At 39.2% G+C, this 19,331-nt stretch overlaps 2 protein-coding genes across 3 annotated transcripts; both read left to right on the forward strand.

Moving 5' to 3' along the window:
• Positions 1–701: 701 nt before the first annotated feature.
• Positions 702–18,544, forward strand: cops8 (COP9 signalosome subunit 8). 2 transcript variants are annotated; one of them, XM_058622217.1, is made up of 7 exons: positions 703–832; positions 1,505–1,575; positions 2,349–2,397; positions 3,624–3,756; positions 10,896–11,003; positions 16,315–16,377; positions 17,240–18,544. In XM_058622217.1, the coding sequence occupies exons 1-7, from the start codon at positions 761–763 to the stop codon at positions 17,317–17,319; spliced, it is 576 nt and encodes a 191-aa protein (XP_058478200.1). In that variant the 5' UTR covers positions 703–760; the 3' UTR covers positions 17,320–18,544. The 2 variants fall into 2 exon arrangements, with proteins under 2 accessions (XP_058478201.1, XP_058478200.1); XM_058622218.1 differs by lacking the exon at positions 10,896–11,003 and having other exon boundaries at positions 702–832.
• On the forward strand, positions 7,239–8,959 carry trim63b (tripartite motif containing 63b). The gene has a single exon (XM_058622215.1). It carries the CDS (start codon positions 7,486–7,488, stop codon positions 8,554–8,556), a length of 1,071 nt encoding a protein of 356 aa, XP_058478198.1. The 5' UTR covers positions 7,239–7,485; the 3' UTR covers positions 8,557–8,959.
• Positions 18,545–19,331: the final 787 nt, after the last annotated feature.

A 19,331-nucleotide genomic window follows, 5' to 3' on the forward strand; every position in this document is an offset into this window, starting at 1 on the left:
TTTTCTTGAACGTGGGAGATTCTCAGCACTTGGTCACATGCAGGATAATAATTAAAAAATTTTTTAAAACTGACTAAAGACTTTGACTTTGTGTAGATAAGAAATGCAATGGAACACATATGGGTGGTTTTTTTACTGGTAAAATAAATGAAATACAATTAAGTTAAAGAAATTTGGAGATGAAAATGAAAAGTTCTAAAGCTCCTGGGAGAAATCTAAATTTAGAGGATCTAAGAATATATTTACATTTATTCTATATAAATATTTATGTTGATGTTATGGTTTGTTGATTTTATGATTACCCATATCTTGTAAATGAATTTGTTTTATTTCAGTTTTATGGGGTACCAGGAAATTTGTGTTGTGTGGCACAGTAATTGAGTCTTTCATTTTGCACACTGCATATTATAGAACAAGTAAATGCAAATACATTTTATTCAGCACAGAATTGATCAAACTTTGTATTAAATACAATGTTATGCATGCAAAATGTGCATGATTACTCTACAAACATAATTGATGTGCCTGTCTGATATATTTTTGCAAGACTGACAGGAAATAAAGTGTGGTAAAAGTGGACGGGAAAAAATCATCTGTATTGTAGTTATCTGCCAACACCAGAAGATGGCAGTAACGCAACTATGGACGTAAGCTGCCGTTAAATCGTCTGCCACTTGAGGGCAGCAGCAACCCTCACGTGTGGCTCATCTACTGCAGTATCCTGAAGAAGAAGATTCCGGTGCAACAGCTAGGCATCATCATGCCTACTGCTGTGATTATGGAGGAAAATTTCGATAAATTATTAGAACAGTGTGAAGCTCAGGAACTCGAGGTAATGTAATGGGTGTTATTTTGTTTGCTAACACTGTTGTCCTTCATGCTTTGTGCCTTTTAAGGCTCTTTCGGCTCTAACAACCAGGTCACGGTCAGTTCATGCTAACTTTGTAGCTGAGAACCTAGCCTGTTTGAGGCTAGTTTCCCATCACTGTTACATCAATGTGTACCACATGATACCAAGCCATTGATTCCGTGTCATGCGTGTAATTGCTATAAAGTGTCGTTGAATATTTGAATATAATTGGCAGATTGCGGTGTTCTGTACTGTTAGGATATGGTGTAGCTAGTTAGCTAGATAGGAGTGTTAATATTGCTACAGTCTGCAGTGATGTTGTTTACTGTAAGATGTTATAACGTACCTGAGTTGCTGTGCTAACTGTGTGGCACTGTGAAGCCGTATTTATTATTTGATTATTTTTCCTTCACAAATGCGGTACTATTGTAAAAGAAGGGATTTGTGCTATAACGTTAGCAGAAGCTAAATTATAACTGACTGGATGCGAGTGCTAGCTGACACTCTTTAGTGTACTCTTAAGCTAATGCAAGTAAACCATTATTTAAAGTGTACAAACAACGTGTTTTTGTTCATGAATATCTAAGCAAGCTTTGACTGTATGTTCACTTTATCTTTGTGCTTTAACATCACACGTGTGTTTATTCGAAACAGGCTCCAGGGGGCATAGCAACACCACAAGTCTACGCTCAGTTGCTGGCACTATATTTACTTCACAATGACATGTAAGTTTACTCAGTGTCTGCCACCAGTCACTGACAGACTTGCATGCAGAGTGTGAGTCTATGATCGGTTTGCTGTGATTGTGTCTTTTAAAGCAAAAAACAATGTGTTATTACTTGTCAAATGGGGCATTCAGATCTACCTCAGAAAATGCTTTGTAGGATAATTTTATATAAATTATGATGGTAAAATAATTAATTATACTTAACACATGCAGTAGTTTTCTCAGCAGCTTTACTCACTATTGAACCCTTTTCGTCACAGACATTTTGACAGATCACAGAATGATCAAATCAAAATGGCTGAGCTCCATTTCGCTGCCCTAGTTCCAGAGTGCTTGGTGGTTCTCTTTCACACTGTACTGATTTGCATTGCCTGAGCAAATGCTAATGTTATCAATAACAAGTATGCTTTTCTTGCTCTAATTATGTCAAATTGGCTGGTATGTAAAGCCATTATATGCTGGCTCTTTATCACACAGTCCTTATGTTAACTGTGCAGAGGTAGCGTTGTTATCAGTAACACCAGTGCTATTCCTAAAACATGTCAAAATGGCTACTGTGGGGAAAAAAATGCTTATTGCACTGTAATTACAACATAAGTGATGCCGTACTCTGGATCCAACGTAACTTAAATTCCACACACATAACATTACCTTCTAGAAATGCTAAAACATTTTTTAAAATATGTGGTTTGTTAAATTAACTGTACAACAAATTACAGTTCTGTTGTTGACCCCACCTGATTTATTCTGTGTTAAATGCTCATCTAACAGGAATAACGCCAGGTATCTATGGAAGAGGATTCCCCAAGCAATAAAATCGGTAAGCATGTTAAAACACTGCCAAATTAAGTATATTAATCATTTTGTATATACTATATTTAAACTTGAGCACCTTTTTAACCTTTCCACAACACTTTGTCCCTTACCTAAACATAGCTCAACACACTCTATGTCAATAGTGATTATGAATCTCCACTTTTGTTGAGTTGTATAAGTATATAAATGTTGGCAGTTCATAACCATGGGAAGCCCAACCAGCACTGATTCCCTCACATAATAGAGCTGGTGGAAATACCCTGTGTCTGCAGAGGCAACCAGAGTTACAACTGTCAACTGTGTAACAAATAATATAATTGCTTCTCAGATTTTTACTCTTTGTTAAATACACAACTAAACATTGATGACCCTTCACATGTGAGTCACGTGTGTTAGAGAAGTGCTATGTATAGAACAAGCTCTGAATGAATGTGTTTGTGACTGACCTGACTTTGAGATGTAATTGAGACTAGAACAATGCAGTTTACTAGAGCTGGAGTGATGTCTTTTGCTCACGATTGGATTGTATCACAGTACTTGGGTGCCACATTTGTTTGTATTGGGATTCTGTTTTTATAGCAGTTCTACACGAATAATTGTGATATTATTATTTATCTCTTTAAACTGACATTGAATGATACTTTTTTTAAGACGATAATTCTTGAGTCATATTCCAAAGTCAAAACCTGTCAAATATCAGTTATTTGGTCTGACATTTATCTAAACTGAGTGGGACCGTGGTACATAACGTGTACTTAAGAGTTGTTATCAGTTAACTGCTACATTTATCTGCTCCCAGCAATAATAAATAAAAATAAAGTGTTTTTAGTGTTGCCTACTTAGGGTGCTGCTGCTGCTTTTGGCTATTTTTGTTTATCAAGCTATTGAAAATGATTGTTGTGAAGAAAATAACAGTTGATTATTGAGTTTTATTTTTAGTTAGTTATACCACATTTTGGGGGTTGTTGTCCTAAACACTTTCCATCAAATGAACACACACAGCCACTATTTTAATATGTGACACTTCTTTCCATCTCTGGAACTCCTAAAACTAACTGATAACATCATTTTCATAACAAGCACTAAAAGTTCTTATTTACCACTGAGACCCAAACGACGTAGTCTTGGAGCCCCATGTTTAAATCACACAGAATGTATTTTTTATTTTTTTTTCAGGTATTTAAGGTTACAGAGTAGTTTCTGAAATGCTTCTCCTATTGTTGTGTACAGGCAAACCCTGAATTAGCAGCTATTTGGGCAGTCGGCCAGCGCATTTGGCAGCGAGACTTTCCAGGAATCTACACAGCTATTGCTGCTTATCAATGGACAGAGAATATTCTTCCAGTCATGGAGGCCCTTCAAGGTAAATATCTCAACTCCCACCTTTCCATATTTATATTCTTTTACGTATTCAAAATGCCTCTTATTAGATTGATAACATTTACAAATTATATTTACACATTTGAATCTGAAGACACTGCAATCAAATTTCCTGTTCCTGAACTAAAGTAAATGTTAACTGAATTAATTGAAATCAGCTGATAGGGCTGGGTGATTTCTCGATATTTTAATATACGGTATATCGATATATTTCTAAACAAGATATAACACGGGAAAATATCGCTTTTATCGATATTGTTCATTTTGCGTTAAAATGACAATACATGGGCCGCAAGTTCGCACCTATTTCTCCTCTCCATCTCCCTGCGCCCTACACACACACAGGGGCGTTGCACCTGTGGGGGATGTGGGTGTTTTAACACCCACACTTTCAGTGAGGGTTCAGTTTTGTATAAACGCCTTACTACAGTTGCTCCGTTTCTCTGGCCGCTCTGTGTCTGCGCTATGGATGTATTATAAGAACTGGATAGAGCACCGCCCCTCTGCCTTGAAGACAATTTTGTCATGGTGGCCACTTCCATGAACTGCAACAAAAAATACTCACAAGCAATTTTTCCATTGACCACAGTAGTAAAAGAGAAGTCTATAAAACTGTTCACAGGACACCTTGAGACATGGACATAGGCATGTATAGATATTTATATTCTATATTTTTAATTCATGGAGTTTCATATTTGAAAAACCTTCCTAAAAAAGCCCAGAAAAATCTTTTTTTGGGCTTCTCAGAGTGACGTCACAGCTGTGTACGGGCACAGCAAAGCGTGTTCATGTGGTGTCGCGGGAACGGCTACTGTCAGAGAAGGGTACGATGTGAAAACTTTACGAGAATTGTGAATCAATGAAGGCAATTAGGAGTTTTCTTTTACATTTTTAACGTGCCGAGCAAGTCGAGAACGCGGGCGGCTCGTTATGCTCTACACAACCTGGAAATAAACGCGGAAGTCAGAAACTTTTGTATGAACGGAACCAGAGGGGTGGTGGACTATCCAGTTCTTATAATACATCCATGGCCTGCACTCACTGCAGCTTCCTCCTCTCCCACTCCCTCTCCTGTTGTTGCCTCAGACATGACACCGGCTTTGAGTGTGACCCGGCTGATGATTGGCTGTTCTGCCTTAAGTCCCGCCTCTCTTGGTGTGTAGATTTATCTTTCAGCTTATGCTAAGGAGGTGGGAACTAGCTAGGTTCATAGTTCACACATAGTTCACTCATAGAGTTTTGACTTATTTTCATTACTGAAAATTGTTCAAACCACATAAAACACAGCTATCATTTCTTGTCCCTACACTAGTGTAGTCATATTTCCATCATCTGTTTCTTTTCTTTTTGAAATAACAGCTTGCAGTGCATTTGCAATTGTAGTAAATATGTCAGTGGAAAACTGTTTATTGTTACTGTTAAAATTGTAACAGTACTGTATTTTTGAATTAATTACTGTATATTTGTGTCATACAGGAAAGAGATTTGTTTTATTTATTTCAAGGAGCATTTTTATTTCAATGACCTCTGACATTTGGCATGTGGCTTAAACTTATAATGGACTGTTTTTTTTATTTTTTAAAGGGTTTGCCTCTGGAAAACATTTTATATATCTATCTATCTATCCAATGCTATAATGCTTTGGGGGAAACCCCAATTACATCACAGAAAAAATATTGAGATATATATATTGAGTATCGCCATTTAGCTTAATATTTAAAGAATATAGAGATATGACTTTTAGTCCATATCGCCCAGCCCTACTAGCTGAACACAGATGTAGTTATGCCACAGCACAAATGATGGCAAATTAAACTTAAAAGAAAAGTTGGCCACAGCTCAGTAATATGGATTAGATATCTGTTTATATGCTTACATTTTTATACCAAATGTGTTGTAACGTTATTGCACATATTAATATGTAAATTGTTGTATATTATTTACATCTCTCATGTCTTAAAAGCTCATCTAAGAAAAACAGCTAATATGCCCTCATGCTCACAAATGTTTGGGCAGTTGTGCCATGTGATGGTTCCCTTGTGCAAGAGTATAAGAATAGCTTCTCCATCATGTTTACAGTACATGGAGTTGATGTGCCATGGATGGTGATGTAGAGTCATAAGACACTTGAGCAACAAGGAATGATAACTCCTCAGTGGATTTAAGGGGTTTCAGAGTTTCTTAATCTGAATTTAAGATGATTAATTTATATTCACTGTTCATATTCCTTTGCATTGTACTCACTAAATACCACTTGAGGTGTCAATGCGAGGGTGTAAACCACATGGGCTCATGAGCTTTGAGCAGCAGTTCCCTGACTTCCTAGAGGTTTCTGGACATAGCTACTGTTCAATCGGGCTGATCAAATAATTCATTTTTAAATTAAAACCACAACTAAATTCACCAAATATTATAAGGCTGCAATGTATTCATTATCTTTAATCGTTTTATGTTTTATTCTAGTTTTAAAAAATGTTATGCGTACAAGGTTGAATCAGTTATACCTTTAAGTTTTCATCCTTGCATAAGAGTACAACGTTAAGATTTTGTTACATGGTAATGCTTTGTCTTGTTTAAATCTATTAAACAGTAAATACATAACTGAAGCATGATTAAAAATAGACAGTTGTGTCAGAAATCACAATTGCATATTGTACCCAAATCCTTTCGCGCCACTGTATAGAGCAAACAACAACCACAATACAACTATCTATTCTTTTTTGTGTAAAAGTCACATCCCAGGTGAGTAACAGTCATCTTAATGCTCTCTGCTTTCAGTTTTAAAATCTTAATGCCAAGAGCAAAATACAATATTTCAGCTTTAAATGCAGAAGTAAAGACCTAAACAGTTTGTCATTTATTATGTAATAAGGTTTCAATAAATCAATTTGACTTCATACATTCATTTCTAGATTAACTGAAAATAATCACCATTACTGTTCTAAATAAAACAGGTTTGTACTCTATGTATGACTGGACGATATGGCCAAACATTTAGTACAATATCAGTTTCCAAATCATTCTTTACGTTTAGAGATAAATGTCATATAATAATGTTGTAATTACCTACTAATATTGGTGATCTTAACAATAAAATACAGATACTGATTATCGGCAAATGTCTAATATTGGCCAGGCCAAAAAAATGATAAGGATAAGTATACTTTTGCATTGTTATTGATTTATTACCTAGCCCTATTTCTAGATTTGAACATGAGGTAAATTGCAGCAAATCATAATGTTGCAACAACAACTTGAGCACAGGATGTCAACATTGACTTGTTTACCAATTACACAGTGCTCCATCTGTCAAGTGATGCTTCTTTGATTCACTCACATGGACCCTGTTTGTCTCTGCTCAGTCAACCACTGCTGTCACTGTTGGAAAGGATTGCAACATGTGACACATGCTACACTGGGTAGGAGGGGGCCATTTCTGTGAAAAGTCCCAGGGCCAGTGAGCAGACAGGAATGTAAGGTCTGGTTGGTTAGAGGGATTGGGTGTCACCAGCTGTGTGAGGCTGGTATATAAGGACACTGCTGCTGCTAGCCCTTAACCAGAACAGATAGCAGCATTTTCACAAGTATCACTAAGAAGAGGTTCATAGAGTCGTCCCTCTAGTTGTTGTAACTTGAGAGTGAGAGGGTGAGTTTTCTCTTTTGGGAAATAAGAAACCAACTTGTGTAGCTGTAGATAGAGACTTTGATCACAATGGACGTCCAGAGGACAGGATCAATTGTTCGGGCCCCCAGCCCCATGGATAGCCTTGAGAAGCAGCTGAGCTGCCCCATCTGCCTGGAAATGTTCACCAAACCGGTGGTCATTCTGCCCTGCCAGCACAACCTCTGCCGTAGTTGTGCCAGTGACCTCTATGACTCCCGCAACCCATACCGCTTTTCTGGTGGTGTCTTCCGATGTCCTACTTGTCGGTTTGAGGTTGTCCTTGACCGTCATGGTGTACATGGGCTGCAACGCAACCTGTTGGTTGAAAATATCATCGACCTCTATAAGCAACAGCAAGAAGGGAGTGGCAATGGAAATACAGAAACCAGCCTGAAGCCAAAAGAATCCAAAGAACCAATGTGCCAAGAACATGAGGATGAGAAAATCAACATCTATTGTAAGACCTGCCAAGTTCCCACCTGCTCCATGTGCAAAGTGTTTGGGCAACATAAGGACTGTGAGGTTGCAACTTTAGCAAGTGTTTACCAGGTCCAGAAAGGTGAACTAAGTAATGCTATTGATACCCTGGTGGCTAGCAATGGCCGCCTGCAGGCTCTGCTCAACCAGATGGACGATGCCTGTCGTGCTGTTCAGGATAATGCCCAGACTGCTAAGCAAAGGTTAGCCGAAAGCTTTGACCTACTGTATGCTGTCCTTGAAGATCGCAAGGCCATTCTACTAGAGAAAATCACCAAAGAGCAAGATGAAAAGGTTGCAGCTCTTCGGGCTCTGGCCCAACGTTACGGAGAGCGACTGCAAGCCAGCACAGAGCTCACAGATTCGGCTGTGAGAGCACTGGAGCAGAATGGAGCTGCTGAGTTCTTGGTGGCCTCCAAGGGTCTAATCACACAGACCAAAGACGCGGCAAAATCTTCACTTGGGGAAGAGAGGCCAGAACCAGGGTTCGAGAAGATGGACCACTTCACTGTGTCAACAGAGCATGTGGTAACAGTCCTATCAAAGATGCATTTTGGGGTGTGTGAAGATGATGACTTTGAAGATGCAGAAGAAGAGGAGGAGGAGGAAGAAGAAGAAGAAGAGGAGGAGGAGGAGGAGTAGTAATTACAACTCAAAGTGTTTATGGACTTAAAAATACTGTACTGTAATGTGGTGCTGGAAGGAGTGTGTTGATGGCAGGAACTGCATTTAATGTTGAACAGAATATAGGGCTACAGTGAGTGTGAGCTAAATGGCGTGCCCTTTTTTTCAGTGCAATATTTAATTTCAGTGTTGTGTTAATTCTTTTTTTCTTAATTTCTTTTTATACTTTTGTACCTCAAAGCTAATGAAATGGCAAAATAGGGTAACTAAATGTAAATGTAGACTGGTTTACACATGTTTTTTCTTGTATGTGGTTTATAAAGTAGTTTTAGTAATGTTTCTCATTTTGTCCAAGTTTGTGTTGAACTGGTTACTACACCTGTCTTCATTTGAATGTTGTAATAAAGCTGCATGAAGTCAACCATCTGTTTTCTTTATTGCTTAAGCCACAATATACTTACCTAAAGACGGCGCACACACAAGAAGACACATGAAGGTTATAAACATTTTTTTCTCTTGAGTGCCTCCATCAAACGTGTCTGTTGTTGGCAACTTGGCAATAGACTACATTTAAAAATAAAAGCCCTTGCCATGTCCTGTCTGCTTTGCCTTTGCTGGTTAAAAGTGGAGGCTATTTTTAAGAGGTGAGGGGGCGAGATGATAGCGGCCCTGGAATAGACTGTGAGGTCGACATATCAGGTCCTGTTACTCCTCCATAAAAGACCCATCCTCCTCCCACTCATGGACTTCTTGCTCAGCAGCTCCAACCTAACTCTGAACTGTCAGAAGGGCAAACTAAAAAAAAGCTGGTGCAGTTGTCACATGAGCCATTTTGTAACGGTCAAGAGGCCATGGTATAAATACACGGTGGCTGGGTTTCAACATGCCACTTGACATGACCTGCTTGGCTCTGTGACAAGCATTGACTGTGTCCTAATTTGTTTTCCAGTATGCAGTCAGTCGGGTGCAAAACAAAAAGCATGTTTTTTAAGTGAGTCATGGCTCACTTTTAACTGAAAGAGTTTTACGTTAACTGGAGAGAATAAACAGTAATTTTCCTTCAGAACAAATCCATGTTTCTTTTAAACCACAATATATTATAATAATATATAATATATTTATATTATTGTATATGTTTTTGTAGTCTGTTTGAACTGTCTATTGTGGGTTAGATTGCTGTACATTCATAACTTTGGTCAAAATTACAACAAAAGTAACTTGTCGATGAACCCTGAATTCCAAATTTACATTACTTTTTTTTTTACTAACATTGTTCGGACAATAACGGGAGGAACAGGAAGTCTGCTGGACAGAAGCATGGGAAAGCAGTCCTGACTAATCTCCAGCCTTGCCCTCACAGCTGTCTCTTCTCATCCACACCACTTATTATTGTTACTGCTGCAGCAGACAGGGAGCTGACTTGTTGATACTCATAAACAGTTGCTAGGCTATAAAACACAGCAGAAATTCCAAGCTGTAGTGAGTAGCCAGTCACAATCACTTTTATCACTGAAAACTACAGTGGGCTAGATAAGTGATACAGGAATGTAAGCAGAGCACACAGTGTCCATGTCCACGTCATGCTTTGTTACAAGATCCATTGTTCAGTGTAATGGATTTTAGTGAAAGTATATTTGAGCTCACAAAGTAATTCACTGTTAAGTCAAATGTTCCTTGTCAACCAAAAAGCACAATTAACATGAATATCCTTTTATGTTAGGTATGCTTTTTTTTTTCTTTTTTTTTTCGCTTTGACCTTGATGGATTGACTTGTCAAGTGTAAACAGAATTAATAAAATAAATAAATAATACCTAAACAACACAAATTCAACTCATTCCACACTAATTGAGGCTCTGAGATAAAGGCTTATAAAGGTTTTCAGCCTCTAATTTAAAGCAAAATTCAGATGCTGAATGCCATTGAGGGCACGGAAGCTTTTGTTTCAACATTTTAGATCCCTGACCAACTCTGTAGATGTGGTTGTGTGAATGACTTAAGTTTATTACTGATAAAAAACTTTACTGCATAAACCCAAACTTACATAATTACCATAAACAAATGTGAATATTTACTTGCCTTTTATACAAACATTACATCTGAGACAGCTATTGATCAAAGCAGAGTATATCTCAGACTCGAAGCACCTGCCACTCTTGATAAATAAAGCCTGTTGCTAGCTAACAGCTTTGTTTACAAGAAACAAGACTGATATACCATGTTCTAATGTCATACTCTGCAGTTCAATGTATGTCACTGTTGCTCATGTTTTAAAAGCAGAGCACGTTTAAAGTACCTGTCCTCTACTGTTTGAAGCTATGTGATATTAATATCAGTGCTGTTGATGGTTCCTTCACAGAGAGCACACGGCAGAGAGCGTACGGACTAGTGGCCCAGGCCTACACTTCCATCACAGCTGAAGACTTTGCAGCTTTTGTTGGTTATTCTGTGGAGGAGGCAGTAAAGGGTAAGATTAAGTCTACACAGCTTCCTCATGGGATATTTTATTATCACAGTCACTGCGTCTAAAGAATTAAAACGTTAAGAGCTTTTTAATGTGAAAAAAAAAAGAAGAAAATCTGTCACACAATTCTAACCTCCATTATTATCTACAAAATAATTCCATCTTAAGTCCAATTTAACTCCAGTTTAAAAGTTTATAATAAAAATAATACATTTTGTTCATATAACGCTTTTATTAAATGCTCATAGACATGTTTAAAAAATCAAGAATCAATTTTTTTTTTTTTATTGTCATTATGAGGACATAACAAAATTTTGCAGTGAATCCCGGCTTAAAGGCACACAATAACAACAACAATAACGAAAGACTTAAACACTTAAATAAGACACAACAAAATGTAAAACACAACAAAATATAAAACTATGAGTACGTTCAAGTAAATTGCAACTGTGTAGCAAGCAGTGAAAACATTAAAATATACACACAGTTGGACACCATTAAAATTAATAGAAATCATGCATGGAAAAAGTAAGTTGATAGTCCACTACAGACAAGGATTTGTTTAAAGGGGACATATTACGCAAAATCAACTTTTTAACCATTTTAATACTTATATTTGGGACTCTGGGGGCCCTACCAGTCACCAAAGTGTGGAAAAAGAATACTCCGTCATGTTTTCGTGGTTCCCCTTAGTGTAAGTATAGGCGATAAAACACTCGATGTTGAATTCCCTGCGTTTATGACGTCAGCATGCGCATTTCACCGCGAATGTTACCGCCCCACCAGTAAGTTTACTTCGAGAGCTCCACCTTAGCTCCACCTTGTCCCTGCGAGAGTGCAGGCGAGGGAGGAAGAGCGGTATTATGTCAACGTGGAGGGACAAGTGTGCTGTTCGTGGCTGCACAGTGGAGCACAGTGTTTTACACAAACTTCCACAGAGGATTTGATATATGAAGCTAATGTGCCGGATAAAGTCAGCAAACGTGTGTTCGCACTAGACAGCTGTCGCCGTATTTAGTCAGGGGACGTATTTCACCGACGTACAAACACACACACGTTGTTAAGAAAAGGTCACATAGAGCTCATAACTGACCATTCTGACACGTCCTAATTAAAAATATTTGTTCAGTACGTCCTCCATGACCGGAGCACAGACTCAGTCTGATACAATCACATATACAGCGGCGAGCGGCAGTTTATGCCGCTCGCCACTGGCGATCAGCGGTGCTGCACTCTCTGTGCAGAGGTGCAGAAAATCAGCTGATCGCCACCGCTGATCGCCAGCGGCGAGCCGCCTAAACGGCCGCTGTATGCGACTGATCGCCAGCTCCGGTGCAGACCGGTGACTATGCTCCGGAGACCTCGCCACCGCGGCACCGCTGATCGCCACCGCGGCACCGCTGATCGCCAGCGGCGAGCTGCCTAAACGCATACAGCGGCCGTTTAGGCGGCTCGCCGCTCGCCGCTGGCGATCAGCGGTGCCGCGGTGGCGATCAGCGGTGCCGCGGTGACGAGGTCTCCGGAGCATAGTCACCGGTCTGATACAGTAACATACAGCGCCAGCTTATGCAGCTCGCCAGGCGCCGCTGGCGATCAGTGGTGCTGTTCCTAAGTGTTTTTAACTGATTAACAGTTCGGCACTGTTCGGCTCGATCCTTATGTAGAACGTCTCTTCCTGTGACGGCACTCTGGCTGTTTTCTGCGCACGCTGCCATGTTGATATTGTCAGAGAACTAGTGGAGGGAGGGGGAGACGAATAGAGCTGTAAAGCGCTGTAACGTGGACAAATCAGAAACCCCCTGGAAGAAGTGGGTGTGTGTTTGCCTGTGTCTCATTTGCATGTAAAGGGACCATGCACGAAAACCGAGCGTTCTGAAAGGGGCGGGCTTAGCAGGGTTATTGAACTGCTATGATGCTTCATCCTTATGGTATTTTGACCAAGGCATGTCACTGACATGTTCATTAGGACACCAGGGAACTATTTTAATGGGGGAAATAGGGTATAATATGTCCCCTTTAAGGGAGCGAGTTCCAGAGGGAGGGGTCAGACATGGAAGAATCTCTGTCACCCCAGGTTCAGTGCTTCGACCTTACTGCAGGTGATTTGGTGGCAATGTAAATACATTCCCTACTAGGGATGTCCCGATACAACTTTTTCACTTCCGATACGATACCGATATTGCAGCCTTGCGTATTGGCCGATACCGATATTGATCCGACCCGATATCAGCACAAATCCTACATACTTTAATTACTTATTTTGTAGTGTAGAATGTTAGAAAAGGCTTGATCAAGTGATATTACTTAAACAGAGAACAATAGTCAGCAACAGTAGGTTTGACAAAAACTGACCCATTTATTATTAACCAATGGGTAACATAAATTTTAACCTTCAACATAAGAATATTCGATTTTTTGCCATGTTCATTTCATACAGTCTATGGTTAATTTCATCAGGGGGAAAGTACCAAGTACTAATGGGCGTGTTTTCAGAGCACCCATGTTTCACAGGTAACAGCGTGTCTTCAGAGAACACCCCCCTTGTTTTCACTATTTTGGATTAGCCCAACCCACACAGGGTGAGTAACTGGTCCCGCAGGTAAACCATGGATGTATTATAAGAACTGGATAGAGCATCGCCCCCTCTGCCTTGAAGACAATTTTGTCATGTTGGCCACTCGTGGTACTGCAACAAAAAATACTCATGCAGCCCAAAAAGCAATTTTCCGATTGACTAAAATAGTAAAAGAGACTGTTCACAGGACACCTCGAGACATGGACACAGGCATGTATAGATATTTATATTCTATATTTTTAATTCATGGAGTTTCACATTTGTAAAGCCTTCCTAAAGGCCATAAAAAGCTCAGAAAAATCTTATTTCCCAGAGTGACGTCACAGGTGTGTACGAGCAAATGCCCGCTCACAGCAAAGAGCGGGCATGTGGCGTCTCTGGAACGGCGCTACTGTCGAGAAATGTGAATAAATTAAGACAATGAGGGGTTTTCTTTTACAGTTTTTAAAATATTACGACAAAAAAGGTTTTAGTTATTTATTCCTTGCTCATTAGGATTTATTTTCAAACTTATTATTGATGTATTAACGAACTGCTGTGTGGATTCATACTGACATCGTGAACACGGGGCAGATGAAGGTATAGACTGTGGAGCTTTGACGGTGTTATGCACTGAGACCTGCTGTCACTTCACCACTGATTCCCTGGGAGGCTGCTTGTCTTATCGTCACGATCGGTTCATAAAGTCACTGATAAATGTGATGAACACATGGATTAGAGTGAAAGAATTTGGAGTTATAAAAGTACTTTTAACACGTTGTTATTGTTCCTAATAATATGATCATGAGTCTGTAGGTTTTCTGGCCTGACTTTATTTTAATATTTTTTTTATAATTTTTTTATTTATTATATTTACCATACATTGTAATCATAACGATAAGTTAGCTTTATTTGTAAACCACCTATACAAAAACAGTTAGAAATTTGAACTTCGAAATTTAAACCAAAATATAAAGCATAGCAATGAGACCAAAAATCATACTCATGGTTAATATTCAATGGAATTGGGTTTTTTTTTATCATCATAAAAGTACTTAATGTTGTCATTATTTTTTTGGACAATAATATATAAAATCCCTGAGTTCTGTGACAGCAACATTTTGTATTTTACAACATTTTTGATGATTAGCATACAGTATATCAGAGAATGGAAAATCAAGCAAAGCGTCCAAGTAAACAACATAATTCCTGTAACGACACATATAAATTAATATTCATGGTCAATTAAATGAACTATTAAATTGATCATTTTAACCTGTAATTACGTCATTAGACTTTTCAGCTTACTGTATTCACTATCATTGGTTTTGACATTCATTTACAAATCCATGGTTTAAAGACCGAAGCAAACGTGCAATCGGTATTCATGAAATCCGCCCACGTCAGTAGCGTACTCCCATCATGCCTTTCACTGTTTATGGACGCACCGAGCAAGTCGAGAACGTGGGCGGCTCGTTCACATAGCCGAAAGGCATTATGGGATTAACACTACTGCGCATGCTCTATGGGCTGCACAACCTGGTAATAAACTAGGAAGTCAGAAACTTTTTTGGCATATTTGCTGGGGCGGTGCTCTATCCAGTTCTTATAATACATGCGTCAGGTAAACCCGGAGCCCGGGGACCGGTCCCGCAGACGAACTTATCTCCGTGTCTGGAGCTTCAGGACACATTTAAAAACACAGAAAGCTCTTGGCATGGCAGGTTTTTGGGGTATAATTAACAAACGGTGGCTGTTGAAAGTCGACAGGTGGCGCTGGTTTATGAAATAATGTTGTTTTAGCAGCTCGCCTCAGGATGAGCTAGCGTGGTGCTAACGGCTAACTCGTGCTCGGCTAACTGAACGGCCTTCAGTTTTTTCTTAATTAACTCTTGTTTAACTGTAACTGCTGATAAACAATCACATAATCCAACCATAATGGTTTGTTTTGGAGGATAGAGAAGGATTATGTCCAGGAAGAATGGCTTCAAATAGCCTGTGTTGCATTCACTGTCCTGTCGTAAATAGTATCCACCTAAACAGAAACACTCGGTCACTCAGTCACTTATGATTTTATACTTATCACTTGTTTTTTTACACGTAATTTTTACACACCTTATTGCTTCATCCCATGGAGTGGGAGTGAAGTATTGTTTTTAGTGCCTCTGTGTTTCTGTCTGTTTGTGTTTCCACACTTGCCAATATGACCAACAGAGGCCGACAGAGGCTTGTTGTGGGATTGGGGTGAAGTCTGCCATATCTTACTGCCTTTTTTTACTCTGTTTCACTAACAGACCTTGAAATTACCTTTGCATTACAGAACTCAACCTGAGCCCAACAATAATTTCTGGATTTTTGTCTGATCCACACTTTATAGGATACACACAGGTGTTACCAACCAATTAATTAGATTTCCATTCCATTTAGTTGAGCCAGAGTCCTGCTATTGTTCAGGTTTAAGGGGACTTTAAGTAGGAGCAAGTGGAAAGAACCAAGAGGAAACTCAGTTATTTTGATTCTACATCTACAGATCTTTTATTTTCCTGTTGTTTTCAAATAAAATGATGGAGAAATAATTATTTAAGGTCATTATAGCATTGCTAAAACAACAAATCTAACGGTTGAATTTTACACAGTACTGTATTTTGCAAAGTAAGTGACTGAAAGTGTTTTTTTCCTCCACTATCGTATCGTCCTAATGCATGTTAAAGTTCATACATTTGCTTATGAGACTACTTTTTTCATCTGTTTTGGCCATAGGTGTGGTGAGCCAAGGCTGGCAGGCAGACCCCTCTACCAGGATGGTGATGCCCAAAAAGCCCGGTAGGTGGCAGTATTGCTCTTCTAAAGTGTGCCTCTCATCAGCCCTCTGCTCTGTTAAGCAAATGGTTTTCTCTTCATGAGCAACGCAGTCCAATTCCCTGATCCTCTTCCACCTACTCTTTATTTTACACATGGATTTTGTAGTCTCTTTTAATCCCACAGGAAAGTTGATGTCACTTTCCTTTTCCTAGAGCCTGTGGATGTTTCTAAATCGCTAAATCTCCCCTGAACAGTGTCCATGTTTCCAAACCTCCCTACTTCATTTTTTTTTTTTTTTTTTTTTCTTTTAATCAGACATCCTACCACACTGCATGTCCTCAAATAAGAAGGTCACCGATTGATGCATCTTGTTTGAGAAATCTAGTGATGATAGAGGAGGAGATTGTGGTCTATCCTCATCTCTGTAATCTTCAGGCTTCACTGCTGAAGCATGTGCTGCACACATGTCCAGCACAGAACCACTAACCCACTCACCACAAGTCCCCCACATGTGTGGGGACCCCCCTCCACCACAGCACCACTGTGTCTGAAAGCACATTTCCATTGTTGCTTGGAGTGAGGATCCCACACTGACATTCTTCCTGGGTTATTGGGATCACTGTAAAGTGTTGTGTGTCACAGTCACATGGGAGACTGCAGCTGGTGCTGTAAACATGTCGGGGGGGAGGGGGGGGGAACAGCGGTGCACTCGTGTCCAGATGAATTTGAAACCTGTCCTCTGCCGAGTGTCTCCCCCAATGACACGTGGACTGAAGAGTTAAAACTGGAGCGATGTAAGAAGGCGGATAGTGTTTGGCACATGAGGAATCCCCCTCTGACTAAACTTCTCCTCCTCCATGTTTCTCTCCTCTTCTCTCTATAGATCCTCCCCCGGTCTCACTGGTTCCAAATGAGCAGCAGTTGGCCAGACTCACTGACTACGTGGCTTTCCTCGAGAACTGATAACCCACCTCAACCATTGCCACCCTGTTTCACACACTTGGTACTGAGGGAGAATTAATGTTTGGATAAACTTTTCCCTCCATTCTACTTCCTGCGAAATCCCACTCCCCGATAAAGATGTACCAAAAAACACATCATCTTGCATGAATGCTGCAAGCTCTTCTGTAAGACTTACCTATTCATATTCATTGACTATGATAGTTTTCCCTGCTTCATTTCCTCAAAGGGGTGGTTCATGTTTTTTTTTTTCTGGTTGTATGAGGTACTAACATCATCAGCACTGACTGCACTGTGTGTATCCCCTGTTCATCACTAAATCTTGCTGTTTCTTGTTGACAGCCTTTTCCATCTGGAAAATAAAGTTTGCAAACAGCTCACTGTCCTGCATCAAAACCCGTAGGAGAAGTCAGTGTTTTTATCTTACACGGACACCAGACTTGCTGTTTTACTCTTGCCTAATCTGGTAAATTTGTGTCATTTATGTAAATCCAAACAAATTGTTTCAAATACTGATATCACAAATAACACATTACAGCTTATTGATGGAGGCTTCATTGGATCAACAACTCCCATGACCTTGCATGCTAAAAATGCAGATTTTCTCTTTGGACTTTGACACATGACAGTTAGCTGTTTACAAAGTGACACAAACTTCAGTTTCCAGTCTGAAAGTGCTGTCTGTGAAACAAAGAAACAAACTCATTAAAAACCGCATTAAAATAGCATAGGCTTAAGCTGACACAGTTTTTATTAGATGAGCCTTTTGTTTAGTGTCTAAAATCTGGTTTACCTTGTGTCCCTATTGGCATCCCCGAGAGCCAGTCTGCTGGAGCAGACACATTGTAGTCAGCACTGATTATGTATCTCGTACAACTGTCACTTTAAATGTTATTATATTTCACTTTATTTTTTGTGGCTTTCGCAGGCCATCAGATATATACATTGGGTCTGAGTATATATTAGGAAAGTAATATCTATCACATCACTTTGTTTATTTTGTTTTTTCATTTTTCATTTGCTAATCATGCAATAGAAATACACAAACCGGTATGTACAGCACATCCAATGTGTTTAAGCACTTGCAGGTTTCCTTGAAACAAAAATGCCTTCAGGTAACAGAAGTCTCAGCATGCATATGTCCCTGTGTGGAGTTCAGTCTCCAGACCTCATTTGAATTTTGAAGTTTATGTATTGACTGGTTAATAAATACTTTGCTGTTTCTAAAGTGGTCTCTGTTTATTTGAATCTAGGGTATTTAAGGGTTGATTTACAGAGCAGCCTGTCCTCAGGGAACAATGTTGAATATGAACATCATTTCTGTTGCACATGACAACAAGTTTAGCCTTTTTTTCTGTCAGAAAGAGTGTTACAGTCATATTAGACTGCCATGTAAATAATCAGAAGTAAAGCTGTGTTGTTGCATAGGTTGTTTCAGAATGTTTGTTTCAGTTTCCTCAAAAGGATCATTCATCATTTTTCAAAACCTCTGAATTTCAGGTCTGTTATGCAACCACCCATACACCTGTGTTACGGTGATAAACTTCACTGTCGGTGCGGAAAATAAAATCTGTTGACATGTTTCACCTCCGCTTCAAAGAGCTAGTTCACGTCACTGTTTTATTATTCCAGCTGCAACAAGTAATTAAATACTCTCTGATTTCCAGCTCTGTTGATAATTGATTAATCGTGTGTCGTAAATCAATTTGCAGTTTTTCCATGAAAAAGCTGTCCTGTTGGCCAAGACTCACAGGGGTTCAATATAAATACAGATGGTGTTTTTCTGTCACTGTAACACTGTTTATGAAGCGTTAACATCATAATGACAACTTTGAACCAGAAAGTTGCATATTCCAGCGTTAAATATGAATGTACGCTTGTTTCTTTGCTACCAAAGTAACCAGAAAATAAGAAGATCTTTGAAAACGTTTCTTGATGGTTTAGTGAACATTTAAAAAAATAATAATATATATATACTGTATATATATTATTTATTTACATTTCGTGATATCTCT

Source organism: Solea solea, chromosome 2, assembly GCF_958295425.1.
Source record: "Solea solea chromosome 2, fSolSol10.1, whole genome shotgun sequence".
NCBI classification, from domain to species: domain Eukaryota; kingdom Metazoa; phylum Chordata; class Actinopteri; order Pleuronectiformes; family Soleidae; genus Solea; species Solea solea.

Bases quoted from the DNA above. Each gene is read 5' to 3' on its own strand.
- cops8 (XM_058622217.1), top strand. From the start codon at position 761: ATGCCTACTGCTGTGATTATGGAGGAAAATTTCGATAAATTATTAGAA. The intron at 1,576-2,348 runs GTAAGTTTACTC...CTCATCTAACAG, and splicing joins TATTTACTTCACAATGACAT to GAATAACGCCAGGTATCTAT. The intron at 11,004-16,314 runs GTAAGATTAAGT...TTTTGGCCATAG, and splicing joins TGTGGAGGAGGCAGTAAAGG to GTGTGGTGAGCCAAGGCTGG.
- trim63b (XM_058622215.1), top strand. From the start codon at position 7,486: ATGGACGTCCAGAGGACAGGATCAATTGTTCGGGCCCCCAGCCCCATG.